This window comes from Carcharhinus amblyrhynchos, chromosome 29 (assembly GCF_965287045.1).
Source record: "Carcharhinus amblyrhynchos chromosome 29, sCarAmb.v2.hapA, whole genome shotgun sequence".
Lineage (NCBI taxonomy): Eukaryota > Metazoa > Chordata > Chondrichthyes > Carcharhiniformes > Carcharhinidae > Carcharhinus > Carcharhinus amblyrhynchos.
In genome coordinates, this window is record NC_137352.1 from 11515395 (window position 1) to 11543357 (window position 27963).

The 27963-nt window shown below is 43.9% G+C and overlaps 1 protein-coding gene across 1 annotated transcript in view; it reads left to right on the top strand.

Moving 5' to 3' along the window:
* sik2a (salt-inducible kinase 2a) overlaps positions 1-27963 on the top strand; it is a 154550-nt gene that overhangs the window by 29758 nt on the left and 96829 nt on the right. The window contains exons 2-3 of the mRNA XM_080214875.1: positions 9151-9267; positions 26668-26731. Of these exons, the coding sequence (XP_080071001.1) occupies positions 9151-9267; positions 26668-26731 (181 nt within the window). The remainder of the gene's footprint in view (positions 1-9150; positions 9268-26667; positions 26732-27963) is intronic.

The window sequence follows — 27963 nt, forward strand, 5'->3', positions numbered from 1 at the left end:
CAGCACTGTAATTGCTACTTCAACCAGAGGCACATTCCGGTAACTCATTCATTGTCAATGTGAAAAGAGAGAATTTGCATTTATATAGCAATTTTCGCAATCTCAGGATGCCCAAAGTACTTGACCGCCAATGACGTACTTCTGAAATGTCCTCACCATTGCAATGGAAGAAACACAGTGGCTTATTTATGTACATCCAGGTCCATCAAAAATTAATGACCAGGTAATCTGCTTTTGGAGATGTTGGGTGGGAGATAAATATTGATCAGGACATGGGGGGGAACTGCCCCCTTTCTCATGGGAATAATACTATATATATTAGCAGTGTTCCATGCCCACCTGAAAGGGTGATGGATATTGTATAATAGTCAGCCATAGAAAGGGTTCATGTGGGGGTGGGCACACTGTTGCCCACATTGTGGTGTACTGGAGGAACACCTGACAATCTCGGGCTGGACAGAGATGTGTGTAGGGGCAAGCACGGAGTTGGTACTAGCTTAGACTCTACATGAATACAGAATTATGAGCAATTAATAAACACTTCGCTGTATAAAACTCAAAACTACTTACTGAACTACACATAACACGGGGTGGCCATTTCAAGTTTCATTTGAAAAATAGCGAGGTGCGGTGGGGGGGAGGGGGATCTCACCCCATAACTCTGTATGTGTTTTTCGGCAGCAGGAAGTAGCCTGCCATTGGCAGATTCATGCAACCCCAACGGTGCAGAAGGAGGCTATTCGGCCCTTTGAGTCTGCACTAACTGCAATCCCACCCAGGCCCTATTCCCGTAACCCCATGTATTTACCTTGCTAATCCCCCGATACCAAAGGGCAATTTAACATGGCCAGTCAATCTAATGCATTCATCTTTGGTCTGTGGAAAACCGGAGCACCCAGAGGTAACCCACACAGACACGGGGAGAATGTGCAAACTCCACACAGTGACCCGAGGCCAGAATGGAACCCGGGTCCCTGGCCCTATGAGGCAGCAGTGCTAACCACTGTGCCACTATGGGATCTTCTGGTCCCGCCATTGTCAACGAGGTTTCCCATTGAATGCACGCCTTGCCTCAGCGGGGAGGGTGCGCTGGGTGTTACCACCAGTGTGAATGGCTGGAAAGTTCCGGCCAGCATCTCTGGTGGTGCAGCACTCCCTCAGTACCTGCAGTGGGAGTGGCAGCCTGAGTTTTTCAGAGTCCCAGTTGAGAGTGCTGCCAACTGAGCAATGGGTTATGTGCCTTCATGTAAAAAAAATTAATTATCATATTTTCTTTGGCAAGGGACCCAGATGACCCATATCACAAGGCCACACATGAGCGACATAATTCAATGTGGTCTGTGTCACAGCATTGTTCTTAACCAAACAAAAGTGTGCCAATGACAGCAGTGCTCTTCTTGTATCTGTTCCAAGCCCTGCTTTGCCGATGCATATCATCGCCAGAGAGAATGCGCCTCATTTCATCCTGAATGAACTGGGTTTTTTAAAAAAAGGTATTGTAGAAAGCCAGATTGATGTTTAACTTCAATTAGAACCTAATTAGTTCAGTTAGAATTAGAGTTTTCTCCTCCTGGCTTTTGCTCAGGGCAAGTTAGTTACAGTAGCTCAGGGCTTTTAGCTGAAACCTCGTGACTTGACCAAGTGGTGACTCACGGTTCTTGCTAATCGCTGATTAGTCCTCACAGTTACTGAGGTTTGATGACATTTGTAGGTCTGGCAGAGTTAACATTGTGTCAAGAATGAATCATTCAGCTGACTTGCAATGCACAAATTTAAAGTGTTACAGTAACTGGACTCAGCAGGCCGACATTACTGAGAAATCTTCATGTAAGATTCTCAGGACTGGCCTGTACATTTATATTAAAAAACAGATATACTATGTTCTTTTCACACTTCTTGGAATTAGGTGCAGGAACAGACCATTTGGTCCAGCTGGTTTGTGCTGGATGATGAATCCTCATGAGCCTCTTCTACTCCATCTATCAGCACTTGTCTCCCTTGTGTGTGAAGAATTCCCACAGTGTAGAAAGAGGCCATTCAGTCCATTGAACCTGTACCAACAACAATCCCACCCAGATCCTATTCCCATAACCCCATGTGTTTACCTTGCTAATCCCTTGACAGTAAGGGGAAATTTAGCATGGCCAATCAACCCAACCCGCACATCTTTGGAGTGTGGGAGGAAACTGGAGCACCTGGAGGAAACCCACGCAGACACATGGAGAATGTGCAAACTCACTGTTAGAGAAACTGGGTCTCAAGCACTGTGAGGCAGCAGTGCTAATCACTGTGTTCCTATCTAGATTATCGTAACTCCAGAGTGTTAAAATCTCCGAAAGATGAGACTATAAAAATTGTGTTGTAATGAATGAGGTGTAGGCCGTGACCTTAACGGCTGTTCACGCCTTGCTGCCTGTTGCTGCAGGTGAGGATGGTAAGTTTGGAACCCAGACAAATCTCCCTTCACTACAACGGGACCAGATAATCCTGCTGGCATGAAGATTCCACCCAAAGTGTTGCTCTGAAATTCCTCGCTCTTACATAGAATTATAGAACAGTACAGCACAGAAGGAGGCCATTCAGCCCATTGGTCCTCAGGAGACGATGTTGTCCATGTATTCTGAGCTTATTTGTTAAACTAACAGTCAAAGGGGCTCACTGACACTGCAGAATGCTACATCAACGCCCAAGCTAGTGATTTCCAGTCACTAACCGATCAAGGTTGAGGTGGAGAACAGTTTCCTGGTCTAGTCCTCCCCATCATTTTAAAGGACAGGAAATGCCTGAGATATGTACGCTGGAACTCTACCACCACGGAATCTTAGTTCTGTTATTCGGAGCTGAAAACAGAGACATCCATTGATCTCGGATGGGAATTTCCAGCCTCGCTTAAAGCGAGGCCCGTACTCTTCAGTGCAGCTCATTGCTGGGACCACTGGATCCTCGAAGTAATCCCTGAAACCAAAGAGTAGGTTGCAAGTATTGAACAGCCAGTCTCTGGAAAGCAACAACCTGCCTTTATATAAGACCTTTATATAGTAACTGGAGCATTAATTTAAAAAATTTAACATTGAGCCATGTAATATACAAGACAGATATTCTTACTCTTTCACAGGATGTGGGCATTGCTGTTTAGGCTAGTATTTATTGCCCATGCCTAATGGCCGGAAAAGGTGGTGATGGTGAGCTGCCATGAGGACATAAGAACTAGAAGCAGGAATAAGCCATCTGGCCCCTCGAGCCTGCTCTGCCATTCAGTAAGATCATGGCTGATCTTGTCGTGGACTCAGCTAAACTTACCTGTCACCTTTTCATCTTGAACCGCAGCAGTCCATGTGGTGTACATACACCCACAGTGCTGTTAGGAAGGAAGCTTCAGGATTTTGCCCCAGTGACAGTGAAGGCACAGTCATATTGTTCCAAGTCAGGACAGTGTGTGACTTGGAGGGGAACATTGCATGACAGGAAGTATGACTAACTTGTGATGTGGGGTGGGTTCAAGAAGCCCAAAAATCGGATAAGAGGTTAGGGTCATATTCAGTGGACTGTAGAAGAGTGCGAGAGAATCTCATAGAGACTTACAAAATTCTCACAGGATTAGACAGGGTAGGTTCAGTAAAGAGTGTTTCTGATGGTGGGGGAGTCCAGAACTAGGGGTCATAGTTTGAGGATAAAAGGTAAACCTTTTGGGACTGAGATGAGGAGAAATTCCTTCACCCAGAGGGTGGTGAATGTATGGAATTCACTAACGCAGAAAGTAGTCGAGGCCAAAACTTCGTATGATTTCAAGAAGAAATTAGATATAGCTTTTGGGGCTAAACGGATCAAAGGATATTGCAGGGAGGGGGAGATAGGATCAGGATAATGAATATGATGATCAGCCATGGTCAAAATGAATGGCGGAGCAGGTCTGAAGGGCTGAATGGCCTACTCTTGATTCTATTATCTGTGTTTCTAAGAGCAAAGCTAGATACTGTGGATGCTGGAAATCTGAAATGAAAATGAGAAAAAAAGATTGTAGAGGCTCAGCAGGTTGGCAGTATACATGGAGAAGGAAACAGTTAAAATGTACAGATCAATAAACTTCCATCAAAACTAATGAACAGAATAGTTTGAAACCAGGGTCACAGGCCACCTCAATATTATGCTGATCCAGTGCCTTAGGCATGATTCCTCCATCAGTCAAAAACAGCCCAACTGTTGATTTATTCCTTGACTGTTTGGGATATTTCTGACCCCGGATGGCTGACAATGTTGCCTACCTAAATACCACAACCGTACTAAGGATTTGTAGGGACAGGAGTAGGCCATTCAGCCCTGAATGACTTAGCTCTAATTTTAATCTTGTGTCCCCTTGTTCTGCCTTCTTCCGTCCCTTCTATCACCTTCTCCACCCAACATAGTTCAAAACGTTTTACTTACGTATAGGCGGGATTTCATGGCCTCAGTCATCCCAAAACTGTAAAATCCTGCCTGAGGTCAACGGACCTTTCCACGTTTCCGCCCCTCGTCCACTCCGATTCCTGTAAGGGGGGGGTAAAATTCTGGCCATAGTGAAAATGGAACTTAAATCTCGCGTTGAGGCTAATTAAGTCGCAAAGAAACACGAACTTCCTTCGCAGAGTTCTCAATATATGCTCATTAATGTCCTCTCCATTCTGTATAGTGCCTCTCTTGAGATGAATCACGAATCTTAATTGAACAGCTTTCAAAGAGCTAGCATAGGAATGATGGGCCAAATAGCCACCTTTCCATACTGTATGATTCTTGTAAAGTCTAGTGAATGGAGAGTGCAGGTTTTCTTGTTAATGCTGCTCCAAGTGATTCCAGGGCTGTTGACGTGAAAGCTGAATACTTCAAATTGGAGATGCCAGTTATCTTCCCTTAGCCGATTCCTGTCCCAGATATTAACAAATCCTTTTTTCCATGCAGTGTATTTGTATTGTGTAGAAGCCAACTGTGTTACTCTGTAGGACACCGGAAAGTTCTGAGTGCAGCCAGTATGCAAGATTCCATGATGAAAATATGTAGTCACCATGGCTAATACAGAATGCCAGCCACCTTAGCTCAGAGCTCAAAAGGAGCGGCCAAATATTTTGACAGGAATTCTGTTGCTTCAAAGTAAAGGGTTCAATTTAATTAAAAATATTTTCAATTAATTAATATTTTACAAGTGACAGCTGTGTCACACTCTCTTGCCTCTGAGTCAGAAGGTTGTGGGCTCAAGTTCCTGTTCAGAATTTGAGCATAAAAATCTATGCTGACACTTCAGTACAGCACTGTGAGAGTGCTACACTATCAGGGGTCTGTCTTTCAGATGAGAGGGCAATACGGTGGCACAATGTTAGCACTGCTACCTCACAGAGCCAGGAACACAGGTTCAATTCCAGCCTCGGGTGACTGTGTGCGGTTTGCATGTTCCGTCCCATGTCTGCATGGGTATCCTCCATGTGCTCCTGTTTCCTCCCAAAGATGTGTGGGTTAGGTTGATTGGCCATACTAAATTGCCCCTTGGGATTAGCAAGGTAAATATGTGGGGTAATGGGGATAGGGCCCTGGGTGGGATTATTGTTGGTACAGGCTCAATGGGCAAAGGGCACAACCATCGGCTAAAGGGACATTCCTTTTAAAACAGAGGTGAACAATTTCTTCAGCCAGAGAGTGGTGAATCTGTAGCACTTTGTCGCAGGAGGCTGTGGAGGCCAGGTCATTGAGTGTCTTTAAGACAGAGATAGGTAGGTTCTTGATTGACAAGGGGATTAGGGGTTATGCGGATGAGGGGAGAAAAACAGCTGTGCTTGAATGGCAGAGCTGACTCGATGGGCCGTGAGGCCTAATTCTGCTCCTATCCCTTCTGGTCTTGTGGCTCCCTTCTGCACTATACGGATTCCTAAGATTCTACTCTATGACATGTAATATTGAGGTACCATCAGCTCTCTCAAGTGGATGTAAAAGATCCCTTGGAACTATTTCGAGAAAGGGCAGGAGTGTCTACCCTGGTGTCCTGGTCCGTATATATCCTATCTAGTTGTTGTCACATTGCTGTTTTAGGGGAGTTTGCTGACTGCAAAGTGGCTGATACATATCTCACATTACAACAGTGACTACAGTTCAAATCATTGGCTGTATAAAGCACTTTGGAACATCCAGTGGTCATGAGCGGCCTTCTTTCTCTTTCATTGATGTGGCACTTGTGGCACTTGTATGGTGCCACATCAATGGGCTGAGCTTTCAGTCTTCCATCCATTCTAGAAACCACCCATTGTGGGAATTGATTGAAAATGAATGGTTTTGGTAGAGATATTAAAACATTCCGTTTTGTAGATAAGTCAGGTGCTTATCTTGAACTGAATGATGTCATTCGTTGGCCCTGGTTGTTTTCCTTCCCTGACTGTGGGCTTCCCTGATTGCTGGTGTTGAGTTTGTGTTAGTGTTTCGCAGTCAGAAACTGCTTTTTACGAATGGGAATTCCTGTAGTGACTGCATTGTAAATTGCATTTGTGGAGGATTTGAGGGAAGTTCAATGAGGTTGCATTCCCAGAAAAGAGCCTGAATGGGCGAGAGCGTGAATTTGAGCGTGGCTGCAATATTACAGCCCGAATTCTCTGACCTCTGACCCTCTCCTTTAGGACACTGTCCCTTTAGGCAGTTCGATTAAATTTGCCTCCCCGACTATTTTTCTCATGCTTTTTATTTTACCCAGTCATCTTTTTTTTTAAGAACATGATTTCCATTGCAGTCACCCACCGGGAAAAGTTTCCATTCATTTACCTTGTTGCTGCTCATAGTGCCTAGAGTGACCCTCACTCTTGTGATCAGCACTCAGACACCAGGAGATGTCTGCATTCGGTGTGAGAGAGAGCACAGTAATATTGTTGATGTAGAGATACTGGGGTGGGCACAGTGAGAAGTTCCCACAATGCCAGGTTAAAGTCCAACAGGTTTATTTGGAATCATGAGCTTTCGGAGCCCTGCTCTCTCATCAGGGGAGGGGAGAGGAGAGGTAGGTTTCACAAACATGGCGTATATAGACAAAGACACAATTATCTTGCAGTTGAGTCTTTGTCTATATATGCCGTGTTTGTGAAACCTACCTCTCCACTCACCTGATAACATTGTTGCTTGAGTGTGAGAGGGATTGCCTGGCGCAGGAGTGTGAAAGAGGTAACGGTGTTGGATGAGATGTGAGTTTCGTGCCCAGCGCTCATTATTCAACCTGCCTGGCAAGCCTGCTGGGAGCGCACATGGCAACATCATGTTCGTGAAATGTGGTTCATATTTTATGGAGATTACTTCACTAGTGAATACAGATGGGAACCATGAGAGGGAAAATGGACTCCGAATGATGTCATTGCACATTCCATACAGCAGAGTTGCTCCAGTTCAAGACTCGTACTTAATTCTTATTTGCAAAATCCTCTAAAAGTAATCCAGCAGGAGAGGTGTGCTTAGATTACTGGCACTATCCATAACATTTCTGGCTTCACTAATGAGTGTTTGCCTCAGTCTATTTACACTGTGATGGGTCATTTTCATATAGATTTCTTTTTGCAGAGTTGCCCCTCCACTACACTCTTATTTTTGTTGCAAGAATTACTTGTGTCACTCACTTTGTAAAGCATCAGAGAAAGGGCCTGGCAACTAATTAAAGCTATGCTTTAAAAAAAATATTTGGACTTGCCTTTCCCCAGTTATGCAACTTGGAGTAAATGGCCTTTCATCATTGTCTTCTGTTCTGCTCTGGCCTTCCAAAATGATCTGCACTTTGGTATATTATTGAAAATTTGAGCTGATAAATGATTCAGACCTGTTCATTAACTGTACCAGTGTGTGTCCTAACACTGTACCAGTGAGTGCTGAGCAGATCTCCAGCAGTTCCAGCCTCCACAGCTGGCTTACATAAAGCATTTGAGTTGCATTGATCTTGCTCATGTCTTGTGAATTGTCAGTAAATGGCACAGACTGGGGGAGAAAAGAGTCTGAAAGAAATGTTCCCTTTCGAGCAGCAACAAAAAGGAGCCCGTGAATGTTAGAAATCTGAAATAAAAAATGGCAAATGGCAGGGAATGCTTAACAGGGTAGTGGCCATCTGGAAAAGAGAGAGAGGGCGGCATGATAGCACGGTGGTTAGCACAGCTGCTTCACAGCGCCAGGGACCCAGGTTCGATTCCTGGCTTAGCTCACTGTCTGTACAGAGTCTGCATGTTGTCTGCGTGGGTTTCCTCCAGGTGCTCTGATTTCCTTCCACATTCTAACAGACATGCTGGTTAGGTGTATTGACCCGAACAAACGCCAGGGTGTGATGACTAAGGGAATTTCATAGTAACTTACTTGAGGATGAGTGACATTTGAAACATTTTCGTTAAGGAAATTAGAAGTTACAGAACCAAGCCAGTGGATGGAATTAAGATAGCCATGATCTAACCAAATGGCAAACAGGCTAGAGGGACCTGTTTAAAACAATGTTCCAGGTTCAGCAGTAGATAGACTTGAGCAAGATGCCTTCAATCTGATTAGATGGGCACTGATAAACTTTAACTCTACTTTACTTAAACCTTAACTAATCTTTTTAAGATTATTTTAGTGTCACAAGTAAGGCTCACATGAATGCTGCAATGAAGTTACTGTGAAATTTCCCTAGTCACCACAGTCCAGCACTTGTTCAGGTCAATGCACCTAACCAGCACATCTTTCAGAATGTGGGAGGAAACCAGACCACCCGGCAGAAGCCCATGCAGACATGGGGAGAACATACAAACTCCACAGACAGTGAACCAAGCCAGGGATCGAACCTGAGTACCTGATGCTGTGAAGCAGCACTTCTAACCACGGTGCCACTGTGCCAACCGCAGTGTGAGTTCTGATGAAAGGTCACAGTTAAAGCAGCTAGCTGGCCTGCCTAACCCTTATCGAAATCCGACCAACTTCCTCTGCTTCCAGCACTTTCTGACTTCCCTTTTTAAAGTTGATAAAAATTTAAAGCAAACCTGCTGATGAACTGTGTGATTTGTGCCAATTTTTATTGTATCCAGAATTTTGTTTTGTATGAGTGTGAAAGTGATGGCAGCATTTTTGCAGATTTGTGACACAGCAGGAGAATCTTTTGCATGTTTCACATTTTCCTTTTTCTCTTTCAAATTGGGGCACCAGGTTGCAATAAAAATCATCGACAAGTCTCAACTGGACGCTGTGAACTTGGAGAAGATCTACAGAGAGGTGCAGATCATGAAACTTCTGGATCACCCACACATCATCAAACTCTATCAGGTACAGAACATCGAAATATATCCCCGTTGGGTGTAGGCAACTTCTCCTCTTCCTATAAGATATTTTTCTATTTCATTACCACAGAAAGTAGTTGATGTCGTAACGTTGAATGTATCCAAGAGGCGGCTAGATATAGCACTTGGGGCGAATGGGATCAAAGGTTATGGGGAGAAAACAGGATTAGGCAGTTGAGTTGGGACTATCTGCCATGACCATAATGAATGGTGGAGCAGGCTTGAAAGGCCAAATGGCCTCCTCTTGCTCCATCTTCTATGTTTAAAACAACTCAGATATTGTTTCCACACACTCCAAGAATCCTTTGGAAAAGAAAGCGACACTTAATGTTGGGAAAGTTAATCAGATAGACTTGAGCAGGATGCTTTCAATCTGTTGTTGAACCTGGAACTTTTTTTTAAACAGGCCCCTCTAGCCTGTTTGCCATTTGATTAGATCATGGCTAATCACTATCTTAAGTCCATCTACTGGCTTGGTTCCGTAACTTCTAATTTCCTTGTCTAAAATATTTTCAAACGACACTCATCCTCAACGGCTTGTTGGGGGAGAGAGTTCCAGATTTACACAGCCCTTCCTATCACTACCCCTCCTGAGTCATTTTAGATTATGATTCCTTGTTTTGGATAACCCCATTAGAGGAAATAGTTCCTCTCTATCTACGCTATGGAATCCTCTAATCATTTTGAACACTCCCAGTAGATCACTTCTAGACTTTCCGATACTCAAGAACATAGGGCTAGTCTGTGCAACCAACCTCCCATGATCTATCTAATCCCTTTTTAACCCAGGCCTTATTCGTGTGCATCTGTACTGTGCCCCCACATTCCCCTCTGCCATTCCAGGTCCATTTATATGCTTCTTGAGATACAGACCCCAGACCTGAACACCATACTGTACATGGGCTCTATCAGAGCATGCTCTGTGTGAGATCTTGTGGAGTTCAATCAACAGGGATCTGTTCACTTTGCAAATGCATTGATGAATTGAGAGAGAATGTATTCCTGCCTAGACTGACATGGATCTGTGCTATCCCACAGGATGTACATTGTGTTACTGATCTCATTATCTTTTTGCTACCATTAGCTTATGAATACTTTTGTATAATTAAATATCTCAAGATGTTTTACCAGCAAGACAACAAAACCAAGCAGGAAATAGGAAGGAAGAGTTTTTTTTTGAGGGAGGAGGCTGAAAGTGTGGTCAGAAAGGTTAAGAATGGGTCAAAGTATTTAAAATTGAGGTTTTTAAAAGAAACCCCAATTGGCCCAACGATCAGCTATGGAGTTATCAATGATTTTGATTTATTTTGATTTATTATTGTCACGTGTGTTAACATACAGTGAAAAAGTGTTGCTCTCAACAGACAAATCATACTGTTCATAGAGAAGAAAATGAGCAGTGCAGAATGTAGTGTTACAGTCTTAGCTAGGGTGTAGAGAAAGATCAACTTAATGCAAGGAAAGTCCATTCAAAAGTCTGACAGCAGCGGGGAAGAAGCTGTTCTTGAGTCAATTGGTAGGCGATCTCAGATTTTTGTACCTTTTTCCCGATGGAAGAGAGAATGTCCAGGGTGCGTGTGGTCCTTAATTATGCTGGCTGCTTTGCCGAGGCAGCGGGAAGTGTAGACAGTCAGTGGTTGGGAGGCTGGTTTGTGTGATGGATTGGGCTACATTCATGATCTTTTGTAGTTCCTTGCGGTCTTAGGCAGAGCAGGAGCCATACCAAGCAGTGATACAGCCAGAAAGAATGGATGCAGATGCCCTGATGTTGATGGGAATGTAAACAGTCTTGAGATTCAGATGTTGCCCAGTAAAATTCGATCACGCTTGATTCCTGATTCGTGGGGCATGGTTTGTGTCAATCCAAAATTCAGTGACCTGAGCTGTCTAAAGAGGGCAGTGTGGTGGCACAGTGGTTAGCACTGCTGCCTCCAGCAGCAAGGACCAAGGTTCAATTCCAGCCTCCTTGGGTGACTGGCTGTGTGGACTTTGCATCTTTACCCTGTGTGTGCGTGGATTTCCTCCAGGTGCTCTGGTTTCCTCTCACAGTCCAAAGGTGTGCAGGTTAGGTGAATTGGTCATGGTAAATTGCCCCTTGGTGTCCAGAGATGTGCAGGTTTGGTGATTTGGCCATGCTAAATTTGCCCCTTTGTGTACCAGAATGTATAGATTAGGGGGATTAACAGGGTAACTGTGTGGGATTACAGGAATGGGGGTTGGGCCTGGGAAAGATGTTCTGTTGGAGAGTCGGTGCAAACTCAATGAGCTGAATGGCCTCTTTCTGCACTGTAGGGATTCTGTGAAGTTATTATCTCACGATGCTACAGCACAGAAGAAGGCCATTTGTCCATTCGTGCCTGTGTCAGCTTTTGAGGGATTTGCCTAAGTGGTCTCCACTCTTTCCGCGTATCCCTTAATGTTTTCCTTTTCATCTTTGTTTATCCAATTTTCATTTGGAAAGTTATTAGTGAATCTGCTTCCATCACCCGTTCAGGCAGTCCATTCCAGATCGTAATGACTCAGTGCTTAAAAACTCATCTCCCCTCTGGCTCTTTTGCTAATTGCCTTAAATCGGTGTCCTTTTTTTACTGGCTCTCTGGCTAGTGGAGACAGTTTCACATTATGTATTCCAGCAGAACCTCACTTAATTTTGAGTACCTCTATTAAATCTTCCTGCAAGCCCCAGTGTGCCAAAAGGAGACCAATTTCTGCTTCTCCAGTTTCATATCTGGAGTCACTCATCCCTAGCATCACCTCAGTAAATATCCTCCACACTCTTGCAATCTGTCTCGCTTGCGCTCTCTCTCTCTCTCTCTTTTTCTCTCTCTCTCTCTCTTTTTCTCTCTCTCTCTCTCTTCCCCCCCCGCTAAGGTCTTGACATCTTTCCCAAAATGTAGTGCCCCAGAATTGCATGCAATAGCTGAAGCCTAACCACTGACTTTTATCATGGCTTGGTACAATTACATCTTCTGTTTCCTCATAATTTTTCTGTTGTTGAGCCAGGGATTTCAGTGTGTCACGTGGGATTATCAAAGGATGTCTCTTTAATTTATGTGGGAGATGGAGCACTCTGTGTTGCTGTCAGTAACACAGTGCCATTTCCTTCATAATATAAAACCATGAGACATAGAGACAGAAGTAGGCCACTCGGCCCCTCGAGTCTACTCTGCCATTCAGTGAGATCATGACCGATCTGAGATGATAATTCTCAACTCCACTTCCCTGCCTTATCCCCCATAACTCTCGATGCCTTTATTGATTAAAAATGTCTATCTCAGCCTTGAATATACTTAATGACCCAGTCTCTACGGCTCTGTGCGGTAAAGAATTCCACAAATCCACTTCCCTCTGAGCAAAGAAATTCCTCCTCCTCTTTCTTTGTCTTAAATGGGCAATGCTTTATCCTGAGATTATGCATCTGGTCCTAGACTCTCCCACAAGTGTAAACAATAACATGAATTACATCATTGTCATGTATTGATGGCTATTGAACACTGATGAATATCTCACCCTCTGTGGATATTGTCATTGTAAGAGTATCTGTCAATCTCGTGAGAGGAAAGCCAAACACATTGCTTATTGATGTGAATAATTCCTATGCAGTTAACTTGATTTAGAACATTGCCTTCGTAAACTTGCATTAATATAGTAAATATTTTATATATAGAACACTTCACATGTGGCTGTAGAAGAAAACAAATTGTCAGGACCTTTTCAATTGGTTCTTGGAAATTTGAGACAGTTTAGAACACTTCACAATGATCCATGTTTAGTTTTTAGAACTAATCACAGAATGCTTTCCCACCAATCATCTTGCGTTACCATCTTAACAGTCTCACAAATGTCTACCACAACCTTCTCCCAAGGCGTGTACGAAAGTAAACAGCAGAAGGTTTATCAGACTCTCGCTCTCTTTCTTTGAGAACGTGGTCTTTTCAGTATCATTGAGGGGCTGTTTTGATTTTTTTTTTCATTGATCTCGCTTTAGCTTAATTTGCAGTGAGTCTGCACATTTATGGTGGCCATAGAATCGAGCCTGCACCGACGACAATCTCACCCAGCCCCTACCCGTATAACCCCTGCATTTGCTCTTCTAATTCCCCTGACACTAAGGGGTAAGTGTGGCCAATCAACCTAACTTGCACATCTTTGGACTGTGGGAGGAAATCGGAGCACCCTGGGGAAACACTGGGAGAACATGCAAACTCCACACAGACAGTCACCCAAGGCCAGAATTGAATCCGGGTCCCTTGCACTGTGAGGCAGCGGTGTTAGCCACTGTGCCACCATGCCGCCCCCATGTCGCATATTCGACTTGGGACACTGAGGCAGGAGGAGTGACCTAAAATTAGCCAACTGGTAAGGAGTGCTAAAGTCTGCAAAAAGTAACCTTAACGCAGTGGAATTTTGATCGGGCATGAAGGACGGAACCAATCCATTCAAGAAAGGAAAAATATGATGGCACAAATTGTGGGTATCAAGCTTTTGGACTGAGGTTCCTACATGTCTATCATAAATTTAACACACTCTGGTGGTCTCCAGCATGCGCTCAATCAGTTAGCATCACTGATATCCTCCTCTCTGGATGATGGGGTTAGATTTTCACCAAGCTGATACAACACGTAGCAGAGGGTGAACCAGGCATTTATTAGGCTGGGTTTGACTTTATTGGCTTTTGTCTCCAGTCAGCGCCACCAGGTTTTTGCTCCGTGCTGATCTCGTTTAGGATATTTTTGTTCGGCAGACATGTTATTCTGACTTGCTGCACATCCATTTCAGTGATGTTTCCTCCAGATATAAAGTACCAATTGATAAAATAAGAGAGCTTATTCAAGCACGCAACCTTAAATGTCTAATCTTTCAGTCGTGTTTCAGCCCAGTTACAGACTAAAATCATTGGATTCCTATAATCAAGTTATTAAACGTGACGCTTCTTAATCCTTTGTTTGTCGTTCTGGTGGTTATTTTGTGTGGATTCCCAATTACTGGGATCTTGACTAGACTGCAAGACGTCGCCTTGTTTTGGCAGCTTTGAACCAACTGGGAACTACGTGGTAAATGGCAAATGCCATAAGAATTAGTGCATCACTCAACTCTGCCTCAGCAGATTGTTTTAAAAGGTTCAGGTTAAACTGTTGAATTGTACGTTTGGTTGTATAAACTCTTCGCAGAACTTATTTCTTTTAAAGTTTTATTTATTAGTCAGAAGTAAGGCTTACGTTAACACTGCAATGAAGTTACTGTGAAATTCTCCTAGTCGCCACACTCCAGCACCTGTTCAGGTACGCTGAGGGAAAATTTAACATGGCCCAATGCACCTAACCAGCACATGTATTGGACTCTAGATTCAAGGCAAAGGAAATATTATCAAAAATATATACATACGTTCAAAGATAGAGACCTAACTGCTTCGTGGCTTCAAATTAGAGTTCCAGTTGTCTCGGATTCCAAAACCCCACTATTCTGAGAACTTTAATCTGCAATGAATCATAGAAACCCTGTGCAAAAGAAGGAGGCCATTTGGCCCATCAAGCCTGCACCAACAACAATTCTGCCCAGGCCATATTAATAACCTCATGTAATTACCCTGCTAATCCCCTTACACTAAGAGTCAATTTAGCATGACCAGTCCACCTAACCTACACATCTTTGGACTGTGGAAGGAAACTGGAGCACCCAGAGGAAGTCTGTGCAGACACAGCAGTGCTAACCACTGTGCTGCGCTACAATATTTTTCGGGTCATCAGCAGACCTTTTAATTGAGTTCATCACTTGCTGCAGTGAGATTCGAATCCAGGTTCCAAGGCATTACCCTGAGTTACTTGTGTATTGACAATGCCACTGCTTCTATTGCCTGCTGTTGTTGGGCTACCAATAGCAAGAGTGTGGGGGATGGGGCACCTTGAGGCAGAAGGTCATGCAGGAAGGTTTTTTGACTCAGTATGTAGATAGGCCAACTAGAGGTGAGGCTATATTGGATTTGGTGCTGGGAAATGAGCCAGACCAGGTGCTAGACTTGGAAGTTGGTGTGCATTTTGGTGATAGTGACCACAATTCGGTTACGTTCACCTTAGTGATGGGAAGGGATAGGCATGAACCTCGGGTCAGTAGTTTTAGCTGGGGTAAGGGTAATTATGAGGCTATTAGGAGTGAATTAGGAAGCATAGATTGGACTAGGAGATTACAGGGACTGGGAACGTCCGAAATGTGGAGTTTTTTCAAGGAGCAGCTACTGCGAGTCCTTGATAGGTATGTCCCTGTCAGGCATGGAGGAATTGGTAGATCTAGGGAACCGTGGTGCACTAAAAGAGTTGAGTCGATGGTTAAAAAGAAAAAGGAGGCTTATGTTCGGATGAGATTTGAGGGCTCAGGTAGTGCACTAGAAAGCTTTAGATTGGCTAGGAGGGAGTTGAAGAGGGAGTTAAGAAGGGCTAAAAGAGGACATGAGAAGACTTTGGCTGATAGGATTAAGGAGAATCCTAAGGCGTTCTATAGGTATGTCAGGAACAGAAGGTTGGTCAGGGCAAGATTAGGGCCAGTTACAGACAGCAGAGGGAAGTTGTGTGTGGAACCGGAGGAGATTGGAGAAGCATTGAACCAATATTTCTCTTCGGTGTTCATGCAGGGGGACATGAATATAGCTGAGGAGGACACTGGGTTGCAGGGGTGTAAAATAGACAGTATTACGGTTGATAAGGGGGATGTGCTGGATATTCTTGAGGGGCTGAAAATAGATAAGTCCCCTGGTCCGGATGGGATCTACCCTAGGATTCTCTGGGAGGCTAGAGAGGTGATTGCAGAGCCTCTGGCTCTGATCTTCAGGTCGTCATTGGTCTCTGGTGTAGTCCCGGAGGATTGGAGGATAGCGAATGTTGTCCCATTGTTTAAGAAGGGGAACAGAGACTTTGCCGGGAATTATAGACCGGTGAGTCTTACTTCTGTTGTGGGCAAGGTTTTAGAAAAAATTATTAGGGATAGGATTTATAGTTATTTGGAGTGTAATGAATTGATTAGAAATAGTCAGCATGGTTTTGTAGCGGGTAGGTCGTGCCTTACTAACCTTATTGAGTTTTTTGAGAAGGTGACCAAAGAGGTGGATGGGGGCAAGGCAGTTGACGTGGTATATATGGATTTTAGTAAGGCGTTCGATAAGGTTCACCATGGTAGGCTTCTGCAGAAAATGCAGATGTATGGGATTGTGGGTAATCTAGGAAGTTGGATCAGGAATTGGCTATCAGATAGGAGACAGAGGGTGGTGGTTGATGGTAAATATTCATCATGGAGTTCGGTTACGAGTGGTGTGCCTCAGGGATCTGTTTTGGGGCCACTGTTTGTAATCTTTATTAATGATCTGGATGAGGGTATAGTTGGGTGGATTAGTAAATTTGCTGATGACACCAAAGTCGGAGGTGTGGTAGATTGTGAGGAAGGGTGTCATAGTCTGCAGGGAGACTTAGATAGGTTGCAGAGCTGGGCCGAGAGGTGGCGGATGGAATTTAATGCGGAGAAGTGTGAGGTAATTCACTTTGGTAGGAGCAACAGATGTGTCGAGTATAGGGCTAACGGGAGGACTTTGAATAGTGTGGATGAACAGAGGGATCTAGGTGTATGTGTACATAGATCCCTGAAAGTTGGGAATCAAGTAGATAAGGTTGTTAAGAAGGCGTACGGTGTCTTGGCGTTTATTGGTAGGGGGATTGAATTTAGGAGTCGCAGCGTAACGTTGCAACTGTACACTACTCTGGTGCGGCCGCACTTGGAGTACTGTGTGCAGTTCTGGTCCCCACATTACAAGAAGGATGTGGAGGCTTTGGAGAGGGTGCAGAGGAGGTTCACTAGGATGTTGCCTGGTATGGTGGGGAGGTCCTCTGAGGAGAGACTGAGGGATTTAGGGTTGTTTTCGTTGGAAAGAAGGCGGCTAAGAGGGGATCTTATTGAAACATATAAGATGATTAGAGGTTTAGATAGGGTGGATAGTGATAGCCTTTTTCCTTGGATGGAGAAAGCTAGCACGAGGGGGCATGGCTTTAAATTAAGGGGGGGTAGCTACAGGACGGATGTCAGGGGTAGGTTCTTTACTCAGCGGGTGGTGAGGGATTGGAATGCCCTGCCTGCTGCAGTTGTAAATGCGCCTAGTTTGGGGGCGTTTAAGAGATCTATGGATAGGTTTATGGACGAAAAGGGATTGGTATAGGCTAGTGGGTCATTGTTTTTGTAACTGGTCGGCGCAACATCATGGGCCGAAGGGCCTGTTCTGCGCTGTTATGTTCTATGAAACCTCCAGAATTGGCAACCCTCCGCGTAGCTGCTTCAAGCAGAAAGACTGTCCGCCAGTTTTGAGGCCCACTTAGCAATTTTATGGGGTGAACTCCAAGCAACAAGTGGGTGTGACTTTAAATGTTAGTCTTTTGGCTTCTTCTGCTCCCCCATTTCCTGGCAGTTGGTTGCATGAAAATCACCTTCCCCAGTGTGGTAGTAAAAATTTAATACTGTCCAGAGATCAGCATGAAATTCCACTCCACCATACAGCACAACATTTCTCAACAGTGGGCACCAGCTTGAAAGCAATAAATAAGCCCCTTTTGATGACAACCCCTGTAAAGACTATCTTCTTTCTCCCTCGCTTGCTGCCACCAACCTCCATCCATAGCAACATATATTTGCTCTCTCAGCTTTAGTTTGTGAGCATCAGCCAGAGACTTCTAGTCTTCAGAGGGAAATTGAGCAGGAAAGACTTTTGATTGAGAAAATGGAAGCAGAGTGGAAATGGAACAAAGTGGAGAAGAGAGACTCGATTGAAGAGAGAGCACGTGTAAAAACGGTAAATGCCAAAATGTGTGTAATTATTTCTATTCATGAGCCAGGATAAGTTTGACGGTCACATTTGATCCACTGAAGTGCAGCGGTATTAAATTAAAATGTAATTGGAAACTCCACTTGCGGCAACACGTTTTTTGATCAAAGGAAACTGGCTATCCCAGCTGGGAACTTGGGAACACCTGTTTCACTTTACTTGCTGCTCAATCAGAGTCCCTGGCTGTTACCCTCACAGAGAAACAAATAGTTGGCCGTCTGACCCTGGACTTTGGTGCAGAGATTCTGTCACAGAATCTGGTGGATAACTATCCGGGCATATCATCAGCACTGATGTTGAAATTTGTTCCCCGCTTTACAGATGGCAGGAAATACTAACAAAGGTATATACGTACATTCAAAGGTAGAGACCTAACTGCTTTGTGGCTTTAAACTAGAGTTCCAATTGCCTCAGACTCCAAAACCCCACTACTCTGATAAAGCATAAATCTGCACCCAGGTATCCCAGACCCGTTGATTTCTGGTGCATTTTCCAGTGTTTAGTTATTAGTGTCACAAGTAGGCTTGTATTAACACTGCAATGAAGTTAATGTGAAAATCCCCTAGTCACCACACTCTGGTGTTTGTTTGGGATACACTGAAGGAGAATTAAGCATGGCCAATGCACCTAACCAGCACGTCTTTCGGACTGTGGGAGGAAACCCACACAGACCCAGGGAGAACATTGCAGACTCCACACAGACAGTGACCCAAGCTGGGAATTGAATCCAGGTCCCTAGTGCTGTAAGGCAGCAATGCTAACCGCTCTGCCACCGTGTGTTTATTTCCCTGCATCAAATGCTGAGGTCGCTGGTGGATTAACTGTGCCAGAATGCGGTTAAGCTTGGAGTAATACTTCTTTGAAATGTACCGTGTAAAGCCAAGAGGCCGAATAAGGGGAACTGTGGTTTCCAGCTGCTCTTGGCTGTGCTGGACCTGGTTTGGAAGAGATTCACACTGTCATCCTGCACCTGAATGCAGACAAGTATCTGCACAGGGGTAACACTTTGGATGTTTGGAGTGACAGCAATTGAGCATTTTATTTGCTGGCTGTCCAACATGCTTAAGAAATCAAACGCTTGGGGCTGAGTTTTCACCAATGAGGTGGGAAGCAGGAGCTGGATTTGCTTTTGGCTGAGAAACCCACCGACAGTGGGGAATCTAAGTCAAGTTAAGACTTTCAGGTGGACAAGTCCTTAGCATGGAGATGGGGTTCCTGTCCAATCAAGGACAGTAGATAAGCTTCGTGGAGGCTTTCCACTTTCAGGGAAGCATCCAGCTGCAGCACAAGGTAAGTAATTTGGGGAGGCAATGACCGAGTGCTGTTATCGCTAGACTATTAATCCAGAAACTCAGCTACTGTCCTGGCGACCTGAGTTCAAATCCCGCCATCACAGCTGGTGGAATTTGAATTCAACAAGAAAATCTGGAATTAAGAATCTACTGATGACCATGAAACCATTGTTGATTGTCAGAAAAACAGATCTGGTTTACTAATGCCTTTAGGGAAGGAAATCTGCCACCCTTATCTGGCCTACATGTGACTCCAGAGCCACAGCAATCTGGTTGACTCTCAACTGCCCTCTGAAATAGCCTAGCAAGCCACTGCATTCAAGGGCAACTAAGGATGGGCAGCAAATGCTGGCCAGCCAGCGATGCTCATGTCCTACAAATGAATAAAAAGAAATTGAGGACATCTCAGCAAGATTTGCTCTTGGCCATTTTTGAATGAATTCCATATAATAAAAGCCAAAAAAATCAGCCAGGCCACCTACTGTGGGTTGGGAGCCACTCTCTGTATTGGTCTTTCATTGCACCCATATCCACGCAGGCAGCATCTGTGCTGATGATATCCACGGTCAGCTCTCCAGCAGATTCTGTGACAGAATCAGGTTCTGTGGAAGGATTTTCTAACTTGCACCCTCTTTTCTGAAAAATTATATTCCAATTTTATCATTAGCTTGGGGAAGGAGAAGAGAGAAATAAAACTAATGTGCATTTTAGAAAACAAGTTCTCGAAAATCAAAGTTTCTTGGTTGTACTGGTTGAGGACTTGAGTTGTGTAGGGGTTGGATTGTAGGTGTATCTCTTCCATTTGCAGTCACTGATTATCTGTTCAGTATTTCCATTCCCATAAGACATAGGAGCAGAAGTAGGCTATTTGGTTCATCGAGTCTGCTCTGCCATTCAGTGAGATCATTTCTGATTTGATGCAATGATCCTCAACTCCACTTTCCCACCTTATCCCCATAACCTAGATTACCTTACTGATTAAAAATCTGTCTGTCTCAGCCTTGAACATACTTAACGAGCCAGCCTCTACAGCCCTCTGCGGTAAAGAATTCTGTAGATTCATTGCCCCCCACGAGAAGAAACTCCTCCTTATCTCTGTCTTAAATGGGAGACCTGTTACTTTGAGATTATGACCCCTGGTCCTTGACTCTTCCTCAATATGAAAGCTCTTGGCATCTACTCTGTCAAGTCCCCTAAGAATCTTATGTGTCTTACACTAATAGCGTGCCAAGGGAGTAAGTAACTAACTTAAAGGTCATTCCAACCCTCCCATCCCTCATTACAAACTCCTTGCATTACAGTCTAAAATAGATCTGAAAACTGATGTAATGAATGATAAGGAGGTTGGTGACTCTGGAGCATGTCAGTACCACCTGAATAACATCATTACACACTGGGTTTTTTTTATCATTTGTGGGACGTGGGCATCACTGGCTGACCAGCATTCATTGCCCATCCCTAGTTGCCCAGGGGCACTTGAGAGTAAATCACATTGATGTGGCTGTGGAGTCACATATATATCTGAGCAGGTAAGGGTGGCAAATTTCCTTCCCTAAAGGACATTGGTTGTAGTACGTGCCCCAGGCTTAACCTTCATTGCATCTGAAATTAGCTAACGTGAGGTGGAACAGTGGACAAGGTATCCAAGGCCCTTGTTCCCGATCACTGTCTAGTGTTGCTCAGCTGGAAAGGACGGAGCAAGCCAAGAGCACTATCGTCTTCCTGGCTTTGCTGTGAGCCATCGCCACCAGACTGATATTGCCTACGTTTGAGTAACTATTAGACAACAAACTAGCATTGAGAATAGGGTATCACTGGAGGTCCCTGACAGAGTGTGAACATCGCAAGCTGGAGGAGGAGCTGGGGGTAAAATGAAGTGATTCACGTCCAGGCAGAACAAACAAAATATATTTTAAGCTGACGTTCACATTCTTTGTAGCTTCCAACAAACGTAACATGTGTTTAAATTTATATGTTATTTATGTCTGTGTTTAGTGACTAGTGCTGACTCAGTTGCCCTGGAAGTGGGAGTGAACTGCTTGTTTCTGACGGTTTAGTCTATGACAGGCCACATAATAGACTTGAGCAAAACCAAAGCACAGAATTAAAACGAAGTGGTAGTGTAGTTAAGAAATTTGCTAAAAGGCAGAGAGCAATGGTGAAAATGCTTGTTCTTCAGACTGGAAGGAAGTGTCTAGTGGTGTTGCCTAGCGGTTGACATTCAGACCACTGCGTCTTTTTTTGGTAGAGTTTAGTAACATGGGCTTGAATGTAGTTTGCAGTTGGCATGACATTTGGAAATTTAGTAAACTGGGTGAATGATAGTATACAAATTAGTGAAATTGGTAAAAAGTGACGGATAAAATTTAATGTAGAAAAGTGTGAACTGATGCATTTTGATGGGAGAAGTGAGGAGAGACAATTGAAACTAAATGGTTTAATTTTAAAGTTGGGAGGGTGGGGATTGTAGGACATAGGAATAGAATTAGGCCACTCAGCCCATCGGGTTTGCTCTGCCATTTAATCATGGCTGGATGTTTTTTCTCAACCGCATTCTCCTGCCTTTTCGCTATAACTCCTGATCCCCTTATTAATTGAGAACCTATCTATCTGTCTACGCATATGGTTGCATAGACCAGTTGCTAAAGCTGGCAAGACCTGTTATAACGGCTGTTCTTAAACCGGATCTATGTGAATCGAGGCACAGAGTGCAAAAACAAGGAAGTTACTCTTTATGAAGTACTGATTCAGCACCCGCTAGAATATTGCACAATTTTGGATGCCACACTTTGGGAAGAATATCACAACTTTGGAGGGGAGATTTTTCAAAATGATACTGGGGATGAAGGAGATGGAGAATTGTTCTCCTTAGAGTGGGAAAGGTAAGTGAAGATTTAACAGAGAGGGGATGCGAATATTAAAAATGTTGAACCCGCTGGCAGAGTGTGAACAGGGCACAGATTTAAGATAAATTGGTAAAGAACGCGAGGGGATCACACAGCATGTTGCAATGATCTTGAATGCACTGCCTAACATGATTATGGGAGCAGGTACAAAGAGGTAATTGGATATTTATAAAGAGGGGAAAAGCGGTATTACAGTTCTTGGGGAGGTGATGTCGTGATGGCAGGACTAAGAGTAAGATTTGATAATTTGATTATTGTCATGTGTATTAGCATACAGTGAAAAGTATTGTTTCTTGCTTGCTATACAGACAAAGCATTCCATTCATAGAGAAGGAGAGGAGAGAGGGCAGAATGTAGCGTAACAGTCATAGCTAGGATGTAGAGAAAGATCATTGTTAGAGAGTTTAAAAGAGTTATAATGAAGTTTTAGAACTATAGAACGAGAGTAAAAGATAGAATTAGAAGGTATGCTGGGCACAGCTTGCAAGAAGTCGCCTCGCTCCACTAATTGTGTAGCTGTTTCAAAGAGGCTTGATGGGCTGAATGGCCACCTCCTGTGCTGTAATGTTGTGTGATTTTAGTTTATGTGGCTGGCAATGTGATACTGTTTCGTGCTGCTTGCCAGTCATGGTACCAACCAGTTTTTCCGACTGCCCAGCTGTCATTGTCATGAATAAACATTTCCCTATTCCCACATTCTGGCTGTTTAGTATACAACAAAGACTTGACTCTGTGCCAGACACTTTAAAAACTCTTGTTGTGGATCTTTTAATAACTCGATTTAGACGTTTGTTGGGTGGAATTGGACTTGGCAGTAGCGTGACATGGATTCATAGTGGAGCAGCAGTCTGTTATGTACTATTAGCTTTTATTTTCCATTGGCCAAGATGTTTAATCGCAAACCAAGTAGAAGGCACTGACACGGGACAATGTATCTCCAAAAAGATTCTGAATGATTGCTCAGGGAGCAAGAAGATTAGGTGTGGTGAAAATTTAGCTGTCGAGTTGTGGGCTAGGTTCTGACAACCTTGTCTTTGTCTTGTGAGAGAGGACATTTTCTGGGGTTTGGGAGAAACCCCAAGCTAGAGAAGAACCTTTTTTAAAATTTGGGTTGGGAGGAGAAATGAATAAGTCTGTTGTCTTCTTTACTTGTCACTGTGCTCTTCTCGGGCCGCTGTCCATCCAAAGATTCGAAGGTGGCGGATCTGCTTCTTTCCTTGGCTGCTCTTGCTACATCCCTTGCCTGTCCCTTCAGTTTGTCCCCTCTTCAGGTTGACAACCTGCAATGGAAACAAGCAAGGGCATGGTAGCTAACTCTGGTTTGATGTGGAACTTGAGCTCCCATCATTTGCCTTCTACTGAACATTCCCTCTCACTGCTACCAGTGTCAACCAACGCATCCAAATTTATGACTCATTGCTATCCTCTGTCAATTGGAAATAATCAGTTGTCAATCAAATGATCTTTTTTCTTATCTCCAACATTTTTATAAGTAATTAATAAAATTGTTTAAAGAAAAGTATCCTCCTTAATAAAAAAATCCTTGGTTATTTTTTACCCCAGGTTGTTCAAGGTAATATCCTGGAAATTAATTTTTAATTTCTGAGCACACCAGGAGCAGGATTTACTGGTCGCATTTGTCTCAAGACCGGAAATTCCCATCCAAGGTCAATGGATCTTTTCATGGCCCGCCAAATTTTCTGTCCCGCCTGCTATGATATTCGTGGTGGGAGAGAGAGGAAAGTCCCCACCGCAGATCTGCGGTTGGCACCCTCTGTGCAGTGGCCAAGTATGGCCAGGTTCGTAACATTCAGACAAGCTCCTGAATTTGTTCAGTAACATCTCGTGCTGTGACTGTGTGGAGTTAGAGCGTAACTGTGGATCTTTTTTAAGTGCCTGAAGATGTGAAATAATTATTTTTGCTACTTAAAAATACCGACAGGTATTTGTTTATACTTGGCAAGCTCAGTGATGCTGGTGCTGAAGAATGGGACACTTCCTATTTTAGGTACACCGTACCAAGTGCTATAGTGCAGCTAGATGCAGATCAATGCTGTCCCTATGCTGCCCCACCCTCAAATCCAGATGTTCACTCCTTGTTGAACCATTCGTCACTCTCACTATCCTTTTGCTGGGTAACATTCCCAAAAAGTGTTGAATAGTGAAGGGGTTGTGGTTTTCCATATATAGTTTTCCATACATATTTAGGGTTCAAAGGATCCTATTCACATTGGACCACGTGGAAGCAACAAAGGGAATGCTCACTGTTAACCCAGATGTCATTTGACATGACGAAAGATCAGTGTGTCGTACTGCACCATGGCTTTCACCATCCCAGCCACATGTCTTTAACTGGTGTTGGTTGTTACTGAATTAAAAACAGAAGGTGGTGGATCAGTCAGCTGTTGTATGCCAGGATGGATTTTGCTCTATGTCGACTTCAGCAGCAGGGATAAAGGGAGCAAGGTGTTGAATGGGTGACTGTTCCATCACTGTCAGTTTCCTGACCTTGCAGAAGTTGAGTATTACTGCCTGCATATGGTGATGTAGAATTTCACAGCTTGTGAGCTGGGCACTCCAAGAGGTGCTGCGCCAGGGCTGTGCAGTTTTGTCTGATGGATATTGGCCCTGCGTTGCAAGATGTACACATGGTATATAGGTTTAATTGGGGGTTTAACATGAAAGGCCATGTCAGCCTGGGTAAAGAGAGCGGCAGCAATATGAAAGGATTTGAAGTCCTGCTTTCTCATTGTCTAACTGATTCTCCCTCTCAGTCAGACAATGCGCTGTCCCAAGCTCAGCATGCACTAACTGATCCTGAATGAAGGAGGATTTCATAGAGACTTATAAAATCCTAATAGGACTAGACAGGGTAGATGCAGGGAGGATGTTCCCGATGATGGGGGAGTCCAGAACCAGGGGTCACAGTCTGAGGATTTGGGATAGACCATTTAGGATGGAGATGAGGAGACATTTCTTCACCCAAAGAATGCTGAGCCTGTGGAATTCATTACCACAGGAAGTAGTTGAGGCCAAAAAATTGAATGTATTCAAGAGGCTGCTTGATATATCACTTGGGGCGAATGGGATCAAAGGTTATGGGGAGAAAGCATAGGATTATGCTGTTGATTTGGATAATCAGCCACGATTGTGATGAATGGCTGAACAGGCGCGAAGGGCCAAATGGCCTCCTTCTGCTCTTATCTTCTATGTTTCTATGATTCATCTTGAGCGTAGGTTGTGAGCTTGCAATCCTGGTGGAAGAGTTGCTTCCTACCTTTTGTGAGGAAGCAGCACTTTATTGTGACGCGGCCTTTAACGTCCCCATCTCAAACCTGTCATTGTGTACGCCACCTCATGTCAATATTGCTCCTTCACGCATTCCTGTTGGCTGGTTTCCAAATGACTGAAAGTCGGCTGCTGACCTGAATGATTCATCACATTGCAGGGGATATCCCGAGGCATGCTGATTATGAATGACTTATTTTTTAATATGACGGGGGACACTTGGCTCAAGTTCAAAACCAAGTCTTTCACCTTGCTGCATCAGGGTTGAATAATATGGGAGATTAAAGTAGTGGATGGAGTTTGGAACTTGGACTGATAGTTTGCGTCCCTCATTCCATGCTGAAAGGGCCTTGCCATCAAAGTGTAAAAATTGCCCGGTGTAGTGCAAAAACCAATAAAAATTGAGCAGAATTTTCTTGAGTAGTGGCAACATTTGGAGTTCAATGTGGAGCCTGAACTTCCAAATGAGAAAATGCACTGAATCATGGTTTTGTGCTTTCCTCCCTCAAAGCCTCCTTTGTGGACGATATGGCACAGTGGTTAGCACTGCTACCTCATAGTGCCAGGGACCTGGGATCAATTCCGGCCTCGGGTCACTGTCTGTGTGAAGTTTGCACGTTCTCCCCGTATCTGTGTGGGTTTCCTCCAGGCGCTCCAGTTTCCTCCCGCTCTCTGAAAGACGTGCTGCTTAAGTGCATTGACTGTAACAGACGCTGGAGTGTGGCAACTAGGGGAATTTCACAGTAACTTCATTTGCTGTGTTAATGTAAGCCTTAGTTGTGACTAATAAATAAACTTTAAGTGTTTCTGGATAATCTCATAACTATTGCTGTTGGCTCTTAAACTAAACAGGGCAGCATTTCTGTGGGATAAAGATTGAAGGTCTAAGTGGTAAGCCCTTGATTTCAGTGTTTTGCTCTGCCATTGTGTATTTCCAGGATTGTTCAGGTCCCCAACAGCAATAGATGTCTTTTGTAAGAAACTCAATAGTGTTGAAATGTGTTGTGACTGTTATTTATTACTTCCTGCCTCTCTTTTGCTAACAGGTGATGGAGACCCAAAACATGCTGTATCTTGTCACTGAATATGCCAAAAATGGAGAGATCTTTGGTAAGTGTTTTTTCAGCCTGGTTTTTGTTATCAGTTTCCTCCACCATCTCTCTATCTGCCACATCTGTCGAACAAATCCGCGTTGCCCTGTATACATGAAAACACCTGGCACAGATGTTCAACTTGAAACAGGTTCACAAAATTAGAAGCGGCAGTCCTTACTTTGAGAAACGTTTTGTTTAGTGGCCTGAAGAGGCATCCTGCTTGTATCAGAAATAAGATGAGTAGTTGGAAAATGATGAGATGTCCAGCAAAGCAAGATGTGATGTTGTGATCATACCAGAACTCCCATTCACAGTGGTCAGGAAGTTCCAGTATCTTTGTTTCTGGAGGTTTAACCTGTGGTTATTAGCCTCTTTAAGTGTCACTTTGGTTCAGTTGTCAGCTCCCTTCACTGTGTTGAGTCAGAAGATTGTGGGTTCAAATCTCATTGTAGGTGTTGGAAACATAGTTCAGGCCGACACTTTGCTGTACTGAAGGAATGCTGCATTGTCAGAGGTGCTGGTCTTCAGACGAAGCGCCAAGAAATTTCACTATCAGGTTGTCACTAAACATCCTGCCTTATTGTTTGAAGAAGGACAGAGTTCTACAGTGTCCGTGCCACTTCCTCCATCAGTTGCTGCCAACGACGCTGTTTCTAGTCATTCAACTGATTGACCTTTAGTAAGACACTTAAGTGCAAAATTGGCTGCTGTGTGTGTGCCCACATAACAGTGACAACTGCGAAGTTTGTGAAGGACATTGAGATGCCCAGAAAACATGACAAGACATCATGTAAATTTAAGTTTGTTCTCCGTCAGGAGTTTAAGTGTGTCAAGGAGAGAAGGTGCAAAAAACCCAATCATCTTGTGTTTCAGCTTTCTTAGATAAAATGTTTAATTTTCAACCATAATTTTAAAAAAATGCTTTACTGAAAAACTGGAGATTTCTTATTATTAAGAAATTGGTTTATAAGCTAAAGATCTGTCTAGAGGTTAGGTTGTGATAATCTTATTCTGTGTCTCTGTCCCAGAGCAGCACTTTATTTAAACTGAATCCACATTAAATCCTTCCTTTCGACCTTGTGCGCATCACTGGTCCTGTGTTTTTTGCTTGAGGCCTGTAAGAATCATATAATCCTGCAGTGCAGAAGGAGGCCATTCGGCCCATCGAGTCTGCACCGACCCTTTCATTTACCCCAGCTAGTCCCCCGACACTAAGGGCAATTTTGCATGACCAATCCACCTAACCCA